The sequence below is a fragment of the Rattus rattus genome, chromosome 9 (assembly GCF_011064425.1).
Source record: "Rattus rattus isolate New Zealand chromosome 9, Rrattus_CSIRO_v1, whole genome shotgun sequence".
Lineage (NCBI taxonomy): Eukaryota > Metazoa > Chordata > Mammalia > Rodentia > Muridae > Rattus > Rattus rattus.
This window is the reverse complement of record NC_046162.1, coordinates 48,423,206-48,438,246: the sequence shown is the minus strand read 5'-3', so window position 1 is coordinate 48,438,246 and position 15,041 is coordinate 48,423,206. Positions and strand designations below refer to the sequence as shown.

The window sequence follows — 15,041 nt, the reverse complement described above, 5'->3', positions numbered from 1 at the left end:
CAAGTCTGCAAAGAAGAAAAGTTAACTAGGCAGAGAGACAGTGAAGAGGCTTCAAAGCAGGAAGGTTTTTGAAGTATTTTATTAAGAGACTGTTTTAGGGCTTGAGAAACCTCCCAGCAAGAAGTGCTGTCTGCTTTTCCAGAGGTTTGAATTCAATTCCCAGCAACCACAGAGTGGCTCACAAACATCTGTAATGGGATCCTGTGCCCTCTTCTGGTGTGTATAAAGATAGCTACAGTGTCCTCATAGAAATAAAATAAGTAAGCAAATAAATAAATAAATCTTTTCAAAAAAAAAAAAAAAGGTTGGAATTGGTATTCTGAGTTGTAACTTTAGGTTGGAGAATTTTATTTCTGTAGCAGATAACCAGGGAATGGGAGGCTACAAGAGTAAGTATGTGTTAATTTTTGCTGAATGGAGTGAGATCATTCTCCAAATTGGGTCAGGTTGACTTGGTTAAGAATGGCAGGAGATAAACTGATTTTCTTTTGTACTAGCTGTTTGTACATGCTGTTTAATTCATGGGCTTCAAATAATTTTGTTTTAAAGGGCAACAATAGTTTCACTGGAAGACTTTGAACAAAGGCTAAATCAGGCCATTGAACGAAATGCATTTTTAGAAAGTGAACTTGATGAAAAGGAATCTTTGTTGGTCTCAGTACAGAGGTTAAAGGATGAAGCAAGAGGTAAGTAAGCTTTATAACTTGGCAAGTATTTATCCATTGCCTTGTCCCTGAGTAAGTCAAGGACTAACCCTTTTGATGGTGCTAGGATCACAGGGTCTTGAGCATGCTGGGTAAGCACTCTGCTTCCGAGCTGTTTCCAGCCTTCAGTTTCTCGGAAGCTCTAGTTTTATATGCCTTTAAATTCCTTTCAGTCACTGTGCCAAAGTGCGTTTAACCTGGCAATTTATTTCATACCCATATCATCAGCACTAAGAAGTAGCTGTGACCTCCATATTATAGATGAGAAAAAGGAGGCACAGAGTTTGAGTTTTTTCAGTGTCATACTGCGCTCAGTTGGGATTTTTTTCTTTATTGATTGTATTTAAATAACTTCATTTTATATACATATCAATTTGTTTACATATTATACGTGTAACTAGTACACACTTTGTTTAAAACTTCTTTCTCCTCAGAAACACAGTAAAATTGAGAATATTATAAAAAAGGAAAGCCCACTAGTAATTTGATATATTTAGTTCATTTTTTATGGTTGTATATGTCTATATCTTTTCCCTTATATAATTTCTGACTTCTTACATAATTTCCTCCTTCTTTCCAGATGAAAATAGACACATACATTTCTCTTTTTTTTTCCTGCTTAATATGGGGAATATACATGGCATCACAATTTTTTTTTTATAAATTTATTTTGTATACAGCATTCTGCCTGTTTGTGTGCCTGCAGGCCAGAAGAGGGCACCAGACCTCAAAATAGATGGTTGTGAGCCACCATGTGGTTGCTGGGAATTGAACTCAGAACCTCTGGAAGAGCAGTCAGTGCTCTTAACCTCTGAGTCACCTCTGTAACCTTGGCATCACAAATTTTTTAAAGCAGGTTTGGGTCTGGAGAGGTGATGGCTCAGCAGCAAGGAGCGTTTACTGTCCCTTCTCTTGTTTCCGCTATAATACTCTGAGTCTCATTGTGCTGAGAAGAGAGGGAAGGTTCTACAGAAGGTGTGTTCAACTATGTCATCTCTCTCTATAGATTTTCAGTGCCTTTTTATTTTTCATGAGGGCGCTGTAATCATCTGAACAGTTCTTTTTAAGTTATAGGTTTTAAAAGGTTTGTTTTATGTGTAAGAGTGTTTTGGCTGCATGCTTGTGTACTGTTTGAATGCTTGGTGCTCTCAGGAGCTAGAGGAGGGCATCAGATCCCTGCAACTGGAGTTAGAGATAATTGTGAGCTAGCACATGGGTGCTGGGAACCAAACCCTAGTCCTTTGGAAGAGCAGTGAGTGCTTTTTATGTGCTGAGCTACCTCTCTAGCCCCTGAAGAATTGTTTTAATTTTTTGTAATATATAAGTTATTATCTTGGTATTGTTTATTTATAGGTCTTGTTTTACAGTGGTAGGAGTGAACACAGGGCCTTGTATATGACAGGCAAGCACCACACCCCTGGGCTCCATCCCCAGTCTTGTTCCTTGTTCATCTCATCATTTATTTTGAGGTGGTGGGACTTAGTGCCTGCTAGGCAAGTGCTCTATCCCTGAGCTTTTCCCCAGCATCTTACTTATTTTAATTGCAGTAAAAACAAAAGAACAACAATAGCAAAAAAACCTCAAAGCAAAACAAAACATTACAAATTTAATCTTGTCTATCCTGTTTTTTGAGACAAGGTCTCACTGTATAGCCCTGGCTGGCCTAGATCTCACTATGTAGATCATACTGACCTCCAAATCAGAGATCTCCCTGCCTCTACCCTCTCAAGTGCTGGAATTAAAAATTAAAACTGTGCCACCATACCGAGATGGTTTTAAAATTTTTATTATTGTTTATGTGACTGGCTGATTTAACTTTAGTGTCTTCAAGGTTTGTTTATGTTGTTGTGACTGGATTTTTTTGTTTACAAAATTTTTTAAAACTTTGTGTGTGTGTGTGTGTGTGTGTGATGTCTGTGCCTGCCTGCATAAGTGTGGAGTTCAAAGTACAGCTTTTGAGAATTTGCTCATTCCCCCTTCTTACAGAGAATGGATTAAGAACTCCACTCCATCATCTCTTCTCCTCTGTGAATGGGCGTTGGGCGGCTTGCGTTTTTAGTTCCTGTGAACAAGGCTGTTGTGGATCTAGGTTGCATGTGTCAGTCTGTAATCCTGTTTTGACGTTTTTGATCTCAAAAGTAGAATAACTTCGTATCCTTTGTTTTGTTTTTCCTTTTTCTTTTTTTCTTTTTGTTTTTTCAAGACAGTTTTTCTGTGTAGCCCTGGCTGTCTTGGAACTACTTCTGTAGCTCAGGCTGGCCTCAAACTCACAGAGGTCTGTTCGCATCTGTCTCCCAAGTGCTGGTCTTAATTAAAGGCATGAGCCACCGCTGCCTGGCCTGTTTTTCTTTTCCTGAAATAGAGTCTTTTTGTATAGCCCTGGTTGTCCTGAGACTCTCTATGTAGACAAGGCTGGCTTTAAATTCTCAGAGATCTGCCTCTTTTTATCCTTTTTCTTTTAACATAAGATATTTTTCAGGGACATTATATAATTTAAAACATTAAAAATTCGGTATTGAAAAAGGATTTCATAGTGGTAGTTTAAAAAAAATCTGAGGTGTAGTAGTGCATGCCTTTAATCCAGGTACTCTGAAAGCAAAGACAATTGGATCTTTATAAGTTTGAGGCCAGCCTCATCTACATAGAGAATTCCAGGCTTACCAGAACTACATAGTGAAACTTTGTTTAAACAAAATAATAATTAAAAAAAATATAAAACTTTTAAAATCTTCATTGGTTTTTCGTATAATCTGTGACATATGCAATATATATATACACACACACATATATATACATATATATATGTATATATATATATGTGAGAAGTTGTTTAGGAATATTTTTTGTTATTTAGTTTCACTATGAGTTCTACTTTGTGTCTTTTTTTTTTTTAAAGACTTACTATTTTATGTGTGTATGTGCATGCCACTTATGTGCAGGTGTCTGCAGAGGCCAGAAGAGGGTGTTAGATCCCCTGAAGCTAGAATTAGAGGCATCTGTCTGACATGGATTAGGAACTGAACTTGTCCGGAAAAGCCGTCTCTTCAGCTCTCACTGCTCAATTTCTTTCTGCCTTTGGGCATAATACTGTTCTCTGAGAGGTTATAGCAGTTTAAAATTCTTTTTTTAAAAATTATGTTTACTGTGTGTGTGCGTGTGTGCGTGTGTGCATGCCACTGTACAGATGTGGAAGTCAGAGGACATCTCGTAGGGTTTGTTTCTCAGTCTACCATGTCTGTCTTGGATGGAGCTCAGGCTGTCAGGCTTGGTAACAAATGCCTTAAGCTACTAAGCCATCTCACTATCCCACATTTTTAGATTCTAGGGAAGTTCACATTTTTTGTTCCAGAGATAAACATTTTTAGAATAGAAGCTTGTTTTGAGAAACTGTAACTTAGGAGGAATGTCTTACAGTGTTTTGGTTGGGACTTGAGCAGGATATAGTTGCTCTCTCTAATGAGGATTCCTGCTTTTGTTTGCAACATTTTGCAGATTTAAGGCAAGAGCTAGCAGTTCGGGAACGGCAACAGGAAGTGACCCGGAAGTCTGCTCCCAGCTCTCCAACTCTGGACTGTGAGAAGATGGATTCTGCCGTCCAAGCGTCGCTCTCCTTGCCTGCAACGCCTGTGGGGAAAGGCACAGAAAACAGTTTTCCTTCACCAAAAGGTTTGTATTTTCTCTTTCAGCCATGTTAGATGATGGGTTTTCAATGCATTTGCTGATGTAGGGAAGCTGCTACAGTTAAATCATGAACAATTTACTTTAGTATCCAGGAAGCAAAGGTAGAATTGTTTTTCTAGGTCACTGTGAGATGACGTCTGCACTCAATACAAGTGCAGCTTAAGTAAAATTCTTAAAAAGTTAAAAGTTACTTATTTATATATTTTCCAAGACAGGGTTTCTCTGAGTAGTTCTGGCTCCTGGAACTCACTCTGTAGACCAGGCCGGCTTCTAACTCAAGAGATTCTCCTGCCTCCACCTCCTGAGTGCTGGGGTTATAGAGTGCCACCATGCCCCGCAAGTTATAAAGTTTAAGTTTACATTTTATTTTTAAAAGCTTATTTTGGTTATTGTGATATATGTTCGTGCAGATTTCTCTGTCTGTCTGTCTAATTTGTCTGTTTTGGGCCTGGGGATTGAACCCAGAGCTCTGTATGTGCTTGGCTAAGGCACTGACACTGAGCTATAATTTCAGTTCCATGTAGAGAATTTTTTTTTTTTTTTTTTTTTGAGCTGGGGACCGAACCTGGGCCTTGCGCCGCTAGGCAAGCGCTCTACCACTGAGCTAAATCCCCAACCCCCATGTAGAGAATTTGAAAAGTACAAAAGATCAAGTTTTACAGAGGATTTTTCTTTGAGTTATTCCTTACACATTTCTTTGCTACCATAGATTGGTGTTTAGTTTTGAGGTGTAGTCTCACCAAGCCTAGGCTGTCCTGAAGATGACCTTTGAATTAATTCCTGATCTTTGTGCCTCTCCCTCCCATGTTCTGGGATTACAGGCATGTGCCATCACACCCAGTCTCTCATGTTAAGTTTTTTGATCCTACCTAAATAATTATTTCTCGCTTTTGCCATTTAGTATGTCATAGAAAAACAGGATACAGATATGAAGAGAATCTTTGAGTTACTATTTAGATTGCTAGACGGTTGGCTCAGAACATTCTGTTGGATAGGTCTTGAACTGTGCACTAAGGTAACATTCAGGGGAACTGATAAGATTCACCTGTTGTCAGTCAGTGTTTGTTATGTGCACATAAGAGGTAAAGCAGTCTGTAACCAATCTTAGAGCCTTGCAGTGCAATCCCAGAGCTTTCCAGTTCTAGCTTGTTTAGATAGTCTGCAGTTCATATCCCAGCTTCCTCCACTCGCCCTTTTTCACCCTCAACAGATGCTGTCTCCTCTTGCCCTTCTTAAAATACATTTTATTCTCTAGAGTGAGAGGAGGTTCTCTGGGCAATTAGGACAGCATTTCCTGTATTTGTGCTGCTCAAGTAGCCACAAGTGACTGTTAAACTTTATATTAATTTAAATGAATGGTGAAATTCAATTTCCTGTATCAGTCACATTTCATTATTGAGAATATTATCATGCTGATTACTGGCTTGGCACAGTATTTCTTTTATATGTGTGTGGTTTTTTAGATTTATTTGTTTCATATATGTGAGTACATTGTAGGTGTACTCATCTAGTCAGTGCTCTTAACCACTGAGCCATCTCTCCAGCCCCTGCACAGTATTTCTCTTCTCTTTGTCTTGCCTTGCTTTTCCTTTTCTTTTTTTTTTCTCTTGAGATATGGTTTCACTTGTAGTCCTGTCTACCCTGGTACTCTGTCTCTGTCTGCCCCCCCCCCCCCCAAACACACACAAGGCTGGCCTCAACCTCACAGAGATTCCCTGCCTATAACTGTGCCCAGTTTAGCGTATTCTTTTATTTTTCTCAATTGCAAGTAATTTTTTATACAACATTCTGATCGTGTTTTCCCTCCCTCATCCCTTCCCAGACCCTTCCTTCCTCTTCACCCTTCCAACACTATACCTTCTTATACCTTTTACTATTACCTTTCTTTGTCTTAGGAAAACAGGGAAGTTCAAACAAACAAGAGTAAAACAAAGCTGATGAACTAACAGGAAAAACAGAACATGAGAAACACATACATATGCAGACACACCCAGCCCATAAAACACAGAACTGAGAATGTAATGTACAGGCAGAAGACCAGAAAGGTAAAAAATGCTGAACCAAAACAGTATGAGACCAAAAAAAGGTCTAAGAATACCTTTGAGTTGGTTGTGTTGGTCGTCTGCTACTGGGCATAGAGCCTGCCTGTGAGTACGGTCGCCCCGTCAGATGCCCTTGGAGAAACTAGTTTGCCTCTGTGGATTGTTGTCAGTTAATTGGCAATGGCTCCTTGGTGAGGGATGCTCATGCACTTCCCATCTTAGCTGGCATCCTGGCTGGCTTGGACTTGCGCAGGCACTGTGCGTGCTGCCACAGTCTCTGTGCGTTCATGTGTGGCACGATACTCATAAGGAAACATCCTTGTAGCATCTGTTAGGGTAACAGTGGACAGCCCTCTGCCCTCAGAGTTCTGTTCTCAGGGTCTCAGCAATTCCTGTTGATGTTTCAGTATCTTTGTCCTTGCAGCAGTTTGGAGACGTGGCACACTGATGTAGTCTGATCGTTAAGAGTCTTTTCTCTTTATACTTTGTACCTTGAAACAGTATGATATTGCTTCAAATGTGTTTGACTTTGTAACATCATCCAATATAACCCAAATATAAAGGGGGCTGCTGATGTCATTACTCTGCTTTTCTCTTTCTGTAGCTATACCAAATGGCTTTGGAACCAGTCCACTAACTCCTTCTGCTAGGATATCAGCACTAAACATCGTGGGAGATCTCTTGCGGAAAGTAGGGGTAAGCATTCAATTATTTATCACTAGGGTTTCCACTGTGGAGGTAGTATTGGGCTGTCTCTTTCTTGTGGTGAGAACCTTATGAAGCTGAGAAGCACCGCGTGCACTGATGAGCAAGGACTAGACCTGAGAAGACCCCAGCCCTGGGCAAAAGGCATTTCTGGAAGAGCCTGGGCTCTGAGGTTACCTATGTAACTCTTGACATTGCTCTCCTGTCTAGTTCTGTTCTTTGCCCCTGCCTCTTATCTTCCTGTTTTTTTCTTCGTCTTGTATTTTGTGGGATAGTATGTGGCTGGGGGCATTGCCAGCCAGTCTTTATCTGGGGCTTTCTTGCTCTCAGGACACCTCAACTTCAGGGCCTCAGTCTTGGCTATAAGCTTGTTTTTAGCAACTTGGCTTTTGAAATATGACACTGGTTGTTTATCAATTTTTAACATTTATGTATTTTTATAATTTTATGTGTATTGAGTTGGATGTATGTCTGTGCACCGTGTGTGTGTGTGTGTGTGTGCGCGCATGTGTACGTGTATGATGTCTGCTGAGGTCAGAGAGGGTGTTAGATACCCTGGGACTGGAGTTAACAGATGGTTGTGAGGTGCTGTGTGGCTGTTGGGAATCAAACCCCAGTTGTCTGTAAGAGCAGCAAGTCCTGTAACCTGAGCCAGCTCTCCAATTCTGGCTTTTCTTTCTGTCTTTTTTCTTTTAAAATAAAGTTTTTAAAAATTACATGTGTGCATGTGTTGTGTGCGTGTATGTATGTGTGTGTGAGTGAGACGCATGCTTGCAAGTTTATGCACACATGCAAGCCCCTACTGGGCTACTAAATACCACATTGGCTTTTTGATTTAAGAATTTTTTATTATTTAATTATGTGTATATGTGTGTCTGAATGTGAGTATATTATGAGAATGCAGGTGTCCTATGAGACCAGGGGAATCAGATCTCCTAAAACTGGACTTAACAGCCATCTGATTAAGGATTCTGGGAGCTGAACTCAGGTCCCCTGGGAGAGCAGTACACTCTCTTAACCACTGAGCCATCATCTAGCTCCAGGTCTTTGGTTTGTTTGTTAAAATATGAGTCCTAGGGATCAAACTCAGGTTGTCAGGCTTGTGAGGCAAGCACTTTGATCTGCTAAGGATTTTCCACTGCACCATCTTGCTGGTCCCTGTAACCTCTTGAATGTTAAGCTAGTACTCTGCCACAGAGCTGTACCGCTCGTAAGCCTGACCTCTTCCCTTTCTCCTTTCAACTCCATTTGTTCCTTTTTGTTGAGTCACTATCTACTGTGAACATAGTTCACACTGGCCCAGGCTGGCCTAGAACTCATGTTGCTTCTGTCTCTGCCTGCTTAGTGCTTGGGATTATCTAGCATACCTATTTATTCTTTTCTTTTTTCTTTTTTAGAGACAGGGTCTCACTGTGTAGCTTTGATGGACATGGTATTTGCTAGGTAGACCAGCTAGCTGCCTTCTAACTCAGAGAAATCTGTCTGCTTCTGCCTCCAAAGTGCTGGGCCCCTTCATTCCTGGCTTTTTTAATTTTACAAAGCAAAACTAAAGGCCATTCTTGATATTACATCTCTCTTTTACCATCACCTTTGTGGGCCTTCGATGTATACGTACTCTAGACATTCTGGCTTGCTCTCCATTCCTGATCAAGCCCCTAAGACTGTGTGATAATGTCAGTGTGGTTAAACGCAATGTGTGCACTGCTCTACTGAATTTTATTTGAAGCATTCAATGCCAGTGTGCCCCCACCCTCCTCAGAGTGTCCTCGTTTCTTGGTGTCCCTGATGCTGTCTCTTGTCTGTCCCCACCTAGCCGCCCATTTCTCTTGGTTTTTCTTTGTCCATTCTTTCAATGATGGTTTTACTGTTCACAATCATGGTTCATTTCCAACTGATGTCAAATTTCTATTTCTTAATCTCTAGACCACTTTTTTCCTTTGAAAAGACCCTGGGCTTATACTGCCTGTGTGTATCACTGATGCCTGAAACAATTTTGCACATGATATGCACATGGATGGACAAGGAAATTAAAGATTTCAGTATGAACTTATTTACAAGTCAGAGCACTCTAGAGGGGCATTATATCTGTCATTTAACCAGTTCATTGTACTTTTACCGTAAGAAAGGGGCAGAAGAAAAAGAATTTTCAGTTTGTTTTTGGTTCTATTTCATGTTTTTGGGTTTCTGTGTGTGTGTGGTTGAGACTGGTTTTATTGTAGATATGAGGGAGAGGACAGCTGGGGCATCTGGAAGGGTCCAAAGTGAGCTGGGCCATGAGGTGAATATGAGAGGGTGGGGAGGGGATGAGCCCAGGAGCCCAGAAGGTGAAGAACTAAAGCCTGTGTCATGCTTTTATTGAAATGGTGGGGTAGGATGTCCATAAGTTTCTGACAGTGTTTTTCTGTGGATTTCTAATCCTTCAGTCTTGTGTGAATTGGAATGGGCTCTATTCTTTTTCTCACCATGATGTATATTTTTCTTTTTTGGGAGCTAGTGGAGAGATACTTCATTTGGGAGAAATTTGTTGGGAAAGAGGGATTCCATGATATCCAGGTGTGGAGAGATGAGGAGTGCCTGTTCTTTCACAGCGTGCGTTTGCACATGACAGGCATTGTGACAGGTGTAAAGGAAGGATACCAAGATTGAGAGGTAAATGAGAAAGGGGCAGTATCGTTGGCCGGTGAATTAATTATAGACGAAAGGCATCAGGTATACAGTTTGTAGTATACTATCACAAAGAAAATGGATTACTTTATGTGAGGTTGGAAATGGATCTGTTTTGATGTAGTGGAAAAATACCGGGAAGAACCTATAGAAAGAGTGGATGGCATTAAAAACACCTCAGGTTGATGACGATTGTAGTGCTTGCTGCACAAGCACACAGAGTCCTAGAACTTAACAAATGATGGATGGGTTGAGAGGTCTGGGGTCTTTACCTACCTACTAGCACCATGGTGTTCTTAGTTGTGGATTTTATGTGTCCCTGAGAGGAAAAAGTTAAATTTCTGAGCTCATTAAAAAGAGGGCCAGTGAAAATGTTCCTTGTTGTACTAGAAAGACAATTAACTATGGTTTCACTAGTGGCTATTATCCTGGAGGCTGAAGGCTGAAATAGAAATGGTTTCAGGTGCAGATTTTTCTGTACAGCCACTGTTTTGACAGCCATTCCTTCTTTCTTTGTAGGCTTTAGAATCCAAGTTAGCAGCTTGCAGGAACTTTGCAAAAGACCAAGCATCCCGAAAATCCTATGTTCCAGGGAGCGTTAACTGTGGGGTAATGAACAGCAACGGTCCAGAGTGCCCAAGGTCAGGGCGCGCAACTTTCTTCCATAAAGGGTAAGTCCTTTACTTTTTTTTTTGGCGGTTCTAGGGCTAAAAGAAACCTAGGGCTTCATATGTGCCAGACAGTAATTTACCACTGAGCTACAGCCCCAGTCCTCAGACTCACTGATGAGTTTTAGTAAGTTTACCAAGTCTTATGTGAGGGTACCAGAGTCTTGAAGGTCACGAACACTGGTGAGATTCCCTGCTTTGCTTATTCAAGTCCCAGAGGACAGAGGTCTGTTCTTGTTTCGTGGTTCCCAAGGAGTTTGCTGCCCCTGGAACCTACAGCTTCTGCCCTGGGGGTAGACTCCTAAAGGCAACTGTGTTGGGCTCAGGAGACTGCAGAGCTCCTGTGGGCCTGGTCTCTAGATCCTTACAGCTTGGGAAACTCAACACATCTCCTTTAAGGGAAGGGGAGATTGTTTGTACACAGACTGAACGGCAAACCTTTTATTTGAAGATTTTAGAAAAATACAAAGTTCTAAAGTGCTTAGACACTGGGTCATATACAAGTGAGAGTTCAAGGCTAGCCTGGTACTTAGTGCGTTTCAAGCCAGCTAGAGCTTCATGGTGAGACTGGCTTAAAAAAAAGTGTGCGTGTGCACTTATATTCAAACTAAAAAAAGCTTTAAGCTTAAAGCAGTGGTATATTGTTAGTGAAAACATTGCAGAATGTGCAGTAAGAAGTAAGTGTCCTATTTTCACACTATTGTGGTCAGTCCTTAGAGTTAATTTTCAGGCTTGTAAAAATGAGATTTTTATGCATCTGCTGTAAGAGTACAGTTTAAATATGGCTCAGTAACTTGCCTGTTTTGATTTACATTGCCAGTATCTTTCCATATCAGTACCTTTCCTTCTGTCTCATTTTGTTTTCTCTCTAATATGCATAACTATCTTCCTGTTAGAGACATGACTTAATACTAATTAGGACCTGTAATCCGTCTGCTGATCAGGTTCCTGTAGGTAGTGGTTACTAGAACAGCAGCTGCTGTGCTCATGATCTCTTGCCATTGTCTTTTGTGAGGGGAGTAGGCAGCTTTAAAAACAGAACAGAACAAAGAGGGATAGCTCTGGAAAACGCCAGAGTATTTTCTAAAGGTGCTTGTATTTCTGATGTCCTCAATAGTTATGGTTTGTTTACAGACAACCTGATTGTTATATACAATGTGCTCTCTTTTTTTTTGTGTGTGTTTTGAGACAGATTCTCCCTATCTAGCCCTTGTTGTCATGGAACTCTGCAGACCAGGCTGGTCTTGAAATCACAGAGATCCACTTGCCTCTCTCTAAGTGCTGGGATTAAAGGTGTGTACCACTATCCCCAGCTACAGTCTACTGTGAAAAAGAGTTTTAAGGCAGGCATGGTGATGTATGCTTTTAATTTCCAGCGCTGGGGAGGTAAAGGAAGGCTGATCTCTGTGAGTTCAAGATTGGACTACAATGTGAGTCTAGGAGAGTCACGGCTACACAGAGTCAAGAAACCCCATCTCAAAAAAACCAAACCAAACCAAAACAAAACAAAAGTATTCATCCCGTAGTGGAGAATTGTGGCCTATTTCTGTTTCTTATGACACTTCTGTCTTGAAAAGGAGACAAGGACCTCCTACTAAAAGTATATTGTAAAATATCTGTTTTTAAGTCAGAGCTCCGTTTTAACTCCTAAGGTCTTTCTGGTAGGCGAAGTATAAAATTAACTTTCATCAGGCTAGGGCGTGCATATTTTTGAGCAGTTCTGGAACATGACATGGCTAGACATGTCCACATTAGACTGGCCTTTCCCCAAACGATACAGAGGAAGTATAAAGGAAGTTCTCTTCACGAGTGTTGGAGACTTGGGATTACGCCACAGTCTCTGTCTCTGGAATCAGTTCCTTGGTGGCTGTAGGTGGTATCTTATAGCGTGAGAGGAGGCACGGACTAGGGTGGGTTGGTTAGGCAGGGGCCTTTGTGTACTTGGAAAGTACTTGGAGGTGGTCACACGAGGGAAGAGTACATTGTCATTCAGGTCACTGCTCTTCTCTTGCACTTGCCTCCCATCCCAGAGTGCCAGGGCAGGCATTGCTCAGAGAGGGAACCTGCCTAGGATGTGGAGCAGCAGTGTAAGCTGAAAGCTGGAGCCCCAGGAGCAGCTAATGCAGGTCTCTCCATCTCCTGAGCTGCACCATGGAGGAAAGGGCAGAACAATTCTTTTTCCTGACAGATTCACTTGTAGTTACTATTTGTGTTTTGTTTTAAATTATGAAAATTTTATGTTGTACTGTTTCAACCAGCAGTGAAATATGCCTTTATGGATTGTCTCTTGATACAGTGTTTGCTGTATTTAATAAGAGGATTGTGGGTGCACACTGCAGTGTTAGCCCACGGTTGCTTGAGGGATCCCCGTGTCCTCACTGTGCTCTGGAGGGTTGCTCTTCATGGGTTTGCTATGTGACCGCATCCTTGCTGCTCTGCTCTCTTTCCACCTGTCTTGTGGTCCTGGCTTTTTATCTCTGTTTTCGTCTGCTGACTAGATAAAAACCAGGATGTCAGGTTTCCGCTGGAAGAGTAAAGGGAATAGCTTGATTCCAGATACATTATTGACTCTGGCATGTTAATGAAAAGCCAGTCTTTGTAGAAATAGGAAAGTGTGGCTTGGGACTTTAGCATGTGAAAAGCTGCATCTTAAAACCTTGGCTGTGGCTGTGGTACTGGTGTTGCTTGCCCTTTGCTCCTGACAAGTACGTCTGTAGCTCCATCACAGTAGCTCACTAGTATGACTGAAGACATGTTTCTTGGAAGGTTGTGAGCATGTGTACTTCATATTGCTCGTCGTCTTTGCAGGGCAATGCAGCCCTTGACACGTAAAACTGCACACACCTCACTGGGTCTGTGGCCTTACATTGAGTCACAAGTATTTTTTCAGATTATGGTTATCTGAGGACTTCTTAGAACTAGGATTTGTCTTCTGGGGTTTCTGCCAGCCCCCCAGATGCAGGCTGCTGCTGCCTGGCTCCCAGTCACTCCACCACCGATCCTCTCTGTATTCCTGCCTTGAGGATATGCAGTTTGTGTATTACTTGAATTTGCTCTAAAACATTTTATTTTCTTCCACAAATTTAATCTGGTTTTATTTATGTTACTTGTACATGGTGCAAATTGTGGACAAACCAGTTAGGTTTTCTGGGTCATATGTAGGTAGGTATGGGCTCATTTCAGGGCATGATGTGAAAACAGTGTTTGCATTGCTGTTTAATGATCTTTCCTTTTTTTATTAGGCAAGAAAAAGTCATATTCCCCACGTTGTTCATGGGTAACTCAATTTGTTTGCTGTGCTTTCTTCTCTGTCTTAATCATGCTGTGTGGTGGAAGACACATTAACAAACTGGTTTTACTAACTGCATGGGGTGGACTCAGCTTTAACCAACTTTTAGCCCATGAGTGAGCTTTCAAGATCTTGTTTGACTTGATTAACCATTGCTGTGACTTGATCACACGCACTGTTGCTGCTGTGCAGGACAGTAGCCCAACTGGAGTTGAGTGTCTGTGGTCTCAGCTAGCTGAGTGAGGTCTGAGGCAGAAGGGGGCTTGAACTCAGGAGTTTAGGCCACAGGGTGAGACACCAACCAGACCCCAGCATTGTGGTCTGGGTGGCGGGGAGTCTCTGTGGCACTCCCATTACATGGCAGGATGAAGTTTGAGTTGAGCGGTTGAGGCAGTGCTAGGCTCCAGGATCTCCTCACTGCCTTCATGGGGATGGGTGGTGTGTTCTCCTTTCAGAAACTGAAGATAATGAACTTTCTTTCCCTGCACTTGCTTTTGTTTCCACGTTGAACTGGGATGGTAAATAGGAGGTGTGCAGAATCCCCCTTCTCTTTCTGAACTGTTGATGTAGCCTGGCTAGAGGACCGAGCTGCCTGGAGCTGCTCCGTGCTTCTGTTTACACATAGGGAGAGTGGGCTCTGGCCGCCCTCCTCTCCTTACTGCCTTCACAGGTACTGTGCTGCTTTGGCAGGCTGAGCTTTGCTTTTTGTACGGTTAGATGCTGGATAGCCCTCCTGACTGGCCGAGAGGTGCAGTTTCTGTTGCTAAGGCATCTTTCTGGAGTTGCAGTCAGTTTTACCATAGCTAGACTTGGGGTATGGATTGCATGTCTGGAGCCTTTTGTTTGCATACTGATTCCTAGGGCTGTCTTCATCCTTACCTGTGCCTTTCATTTAATTCTTGGCATTTATTTCTTTACATCTGCACCTGGTATATTCAAAGGCTTTTCTTCTCTTGGGAATTTTCCTCTCTGAATGGATGTAGTTTCCTGAAAGGACCTCTCCAGACCTGGAGGTCAGCTTTCTTTTCTTCCGGTTTTAACTTCTTACCTCTTGATTCAGAAGAGAAGTGCTAGGCGAGACCCTCTGCTCAACCCACTGCCAAGTTCCCCTATTCACACAGAGATGTTACTGGCCTTCCCCTAGAGCTCATACGTACTGGGAGCACAGAGCTGGTTGTTCACTGAGGGCTTCTGCATGGCTTGTGACAGGCTGGGAAGGCATAGGACACCTGGAGGCAGTTGGGACTGAACAACTCACTAATAGCTCAGTGGGTGAGCCTGGGCTAAT

General features: G+C 41.9%; 1 protein-coding gene across 3 annotated transcripts in view; it reads left to right on the top strand.

Moving 5' to 3' along the window:
- The window catches only part of Ndel1 (nudE neurodevelopment protein 1 like 1), a 38,363-nt gene that overhangs the window by 20,223 nt on the left and 3,099 nt on the right, over nt 1-15,041 (top strand). For 2 of the 3 annotated variants that reach the window (XM_032912191.1, XM_032912190.1), the window contains exons 5-8: nt 550-686; nt 4,197-4,370; nt 7,032-7,123; nt 10,316-10,467. In XM_032912191.1, coding sequence (XP_032768082.1) covers nt 550-686; nt 4,197-4,370; nt 7,032-7,123; nt 10,316-10,467 — 555 coding nt within the window. Of the gene's footprint in view, nt 1-549; nt 687-4,196; nt 4,371-7,031; nt 7,124-10,315; nt 10,468-13,706; nt 13,742-15,041 lie in introns of all 3 variants that reach the window. The other variant, XM_032912192.1, reaches the window with a different exon arrangement.